The following is a 2,943-nucleotide window of genomic DNA, read 5'->3' as shown; positions in this document are numbered from 1 at the left end:
TTCAACAAGATATCAAGACGCGAAATGTGCTCTACCAAATGGTGGTGCTGGCAGTTAAAGGGTTAAATCAGTGCAACAAAGCAACGTGAAAGCATAAATGGAAGATTGATAGTTACAGTAGACAGTAAAACAAGAGAGATAGTGTGCAATTAATTATTGCCCGAGCTGCAGGTCAGGATCATGGATGTATAATAAGAACAGGATAGAAGTCAGGATAGATGTCTCAAACACAATATCTGTACTTGAGCATTCAGGACATACCTCCAGTGCAAAACACAAGCTCACACACACACACACACACACACACACACACACACACACACACACACACACACACACACACACACACACAGGCTGTCATATATGTGTGCACAGGGTGACATCATGTGGTCAGTTGAGGGCTCTCACCGGTAGTTCCATAAACCATCTGCAGGCGGCGCTGATCTCATAATCTTCTTCTTCTTCTGCGGGGTCAAGTTTTCTTTCTCTTCCGGTTGTCGTCTGTTCGTGTGGCAGGTACAGAGTTTTCCCATCTATGTGCACTTTTAAAATCTTCATCAATCTTCGTGTATTTTACACTCAAATACACAAACAGCTACCAAGTGTGATACATCACCTTATTGTTCATATGTATACGGCAATATGTATAAGATTTGATCATCATTAATGGTTACATTTTACATTTGAAAAGTGCTAACGCCGCCGAAAGCCAAGCAGCTAGCGTTCAGTTCAAAGCAGGGCACTAAAATGCTCACTTGTAGTATAATAGCATATTTTTGGTCTTGCAAGTACATTTATAATTAAACTTCCCTGCTATAATTGTTGCTAGTTTGTCTTTGAACCAACGCATCTGTTTACATTCTGCAAAGCTTCCTGCGCTACCGGCTAGCGATTCAAACGTTAGCAAACATGCACAAAACATGCTGAATAAAGACTAACGTCTACTTTTTCCTTTCTTCAGATAAACACGTGTCGAAATGGCCAAGTCAAAGAATCACACAACCCACAACCAGTGTAAGTATTATTGCAGTGTGAAGTTTACTCTCTGAGGAGCTTACTTTTGAAAGCTGTTACACAAATGTCTGACTGACTTTACATGCACCACCACTATCCATCTTGTCAAGTGGTCTTTGCAGAAGTGGATGTTGCAAGGTTTGTTATGAACTGTTAATGTAATTGTGTCTCTCCTTTTCTTAACAGCTCGTAAGGCCCATAGGAATGGCATCAAGAAGCCCACATCTCAGCGATATGAGTCTCTGAAGGGGGTACGTACTGTTTCTGTTGTATGTCTGCATTCATCCCAGAAATCAGGTTTTAGTGAGAACCTGGACATCTGAAGTGTTATTATGCAAGGTGGTTACCTGCAAGTGGAATGTTTCTGTGAACATGAAGCTGGTCAGTATTTAGACGTAACACTCTTGTCATTTGATTTAGGTGCTTTTAGTGGTTCATTTGCTTTTGTGTATTTGGACTAACTAATCTGCGAAGCACAGACTCGTTGAGCAATCACCCCCGCCCTAGAGCTTATTTTCAGTCCATATGTGGATTCCAGATTTATTGAGACTATTCTGTTGAAGTGGCTGTCTTGGGTTGTCTTTTTATTCAGTTATTTTTAAGTTGATGAGGCCTCCCAACTAGTTATAGGCTCATATATCCATGTATCTGGTTGTTTTTTTTAAAACAACAAATCACAAATCTCCTCACGATGCAATATTCTTTGAAAGGGTTGATCTTTACACCTCTATAGAATGGCAAACTTAGCCAGCAAAGGAACTTTATTTGAAAGAAATAATGTTGGCAAAATACATTTCATTGAAATTCTTAAATTAAAGAACGTGGGTTTTCACATACATGATATTGAGTGTAAGGAAGATCCTTAGTTCTACGTGTTGTTTAGTCACTATGATAATGTCAAGCCTTGTCTGGAGAATTGTGAAAGTTACGTTTTCCTCTTTCTCTTCCACTAAGCACATCCCCCGGAAGATTATGCGAAAATATATATTGATCTTAGTGGGAAGCTGATCTTATTGTGTGCTCATTTATAAGAAACTATGCTACTTTATCCATCTTCCATGTGGATAACATATTGCACACAAGTGCCTGGAAAATTCTGCTACTATTATTATCAAGGTTGTTGTCATTTATAAAGGGTTTAGAATGATTTGGCTGAAGACGGACTGCTGTGGATGAGTACGTCTGATCTTTGCCACTGGTCAGTCAGTGTTCAACAGTGGCAGCAACTGCAAATGATGTGTTAGGCCTGTAAGTTAAAAAGATCTGCTATCATGTCGTTTTTCTTTTTACCCTGATATGAACATATGGCGAAGACTAAAATGCAAACTCTAACAAGTGTTTTGTTTGTTTTTTGCCAGCTTGAGCCTTTGTGTCTTTCGCTCTGTTTAATTATTATTTTGCTTTCAAATGCATCTTGGAATTGTTCATTACTTCAACACTATAATTCAACACTCACTTTAATTTTCTTTCTTTGCTGCAGGTGGACCCTAAGTTCCTGAAGAACATGCGCTTTGCTAAGAAGCACAACAAGAAGGGCGCGAAGCAGGGACAGAAGACCGAGAAGGCAGTGCAGTCTAAATAGTCATCCGGTCCCCGCCATGTTGTCAATGTTCCATAGACTGTTTCCACCATCACAATAAAGCTATGCTTTGTTAACAAACCATCATCACTTGTTTTCCTTTTGTATTGAATGTGCCTCACTGATTGTATGTAACAAGTCACTTGATTGAGTGCCTGGGATTTGTCTTAATTCATCAAAATCAAAATTGGGAATGAAGATTTTAATTACAATTTTTTTTTAAATATCGTCAGGTAGCTAATTCATTATACAAATGTAAAAAGCTAAACAATATAACTGCTGCATCTCAAGTTGGATTCTGGTTAGGATCCTTCTCAGAGGGAAAAATCGATTGTTGAAAATAAACCATA

The 2,943-nt window shown here is 38.8% G+C and overlaps 1 protein-coding gene across 1 annotated transcript; it reads left to right on the top strand.

The window, feature by feature from the left end:
- The first annotated feature begins 458 nt into the window (after positions 1–458).
- Positions 459–2,680, top strand: rpl29 (ribosomal protein L29). The gene is made up of 4 exons (XM_010783504.1): positions 459–516; positions 962–1,014; positions 1,201–1,265; positions 2,495–2,680. Exons 2-4 carry the CDS (start codon positions 978–980, stop codon positions 2,594–2,596), a joined length of 204 nt encoding a protein of 67 aa, XP_010781806.1. The 5' UTR covers positions 459–516; positions 962–977; the 3' UTR covers positions 2,597–2,680.
- Positions 2,681–2,943: the final 263 nt, after the last annotated feature.

Source organism: Notothenia coriiceps, unplaced genomic scaffold, assembly GCF_000735185.1.
Source record: "Notothenia coriiceps isolate Sejong01 unplaced genomic scaffold, NC01 NC01_scaffold00025291, whole genome shotgun sequence".
In the NCBI taxonomy this organism is placed as follows: domain Eukaryota; kingdom Metazoa; phylum Chordata; class Actinopteri; order Perciformes; family Nototheniidae; genus Notothenia; species Notothenia coriiceps.
This window is presented reverse-complemented; position numbering and strand designations above follow the sequence as displayed.

Excerpts from the sequence above, each read along its gene's own strand:
- rpl29 (XM_010783504.1), top strand. The coding sequence starts at position 978 with ATGGCCAAGTCAAAGAATCACACAACCCACAACCAGT. Across the intron at positions 1,015-1,200 it reads TCACACAACCCACAACCAGT|CTCGTAAGGCCCATAGGAAT; the intron begins GTAAGTATTATT and ends TTTTCTTAACAG. Across the intron at positions 1,266-2,494 it reads GATATGAGTCTCTGAAGGGG|GTGGACCCTAAGTTCCTGAA; the intron begins GTACGTACTGTT and ends TCTTTGCTGCAG.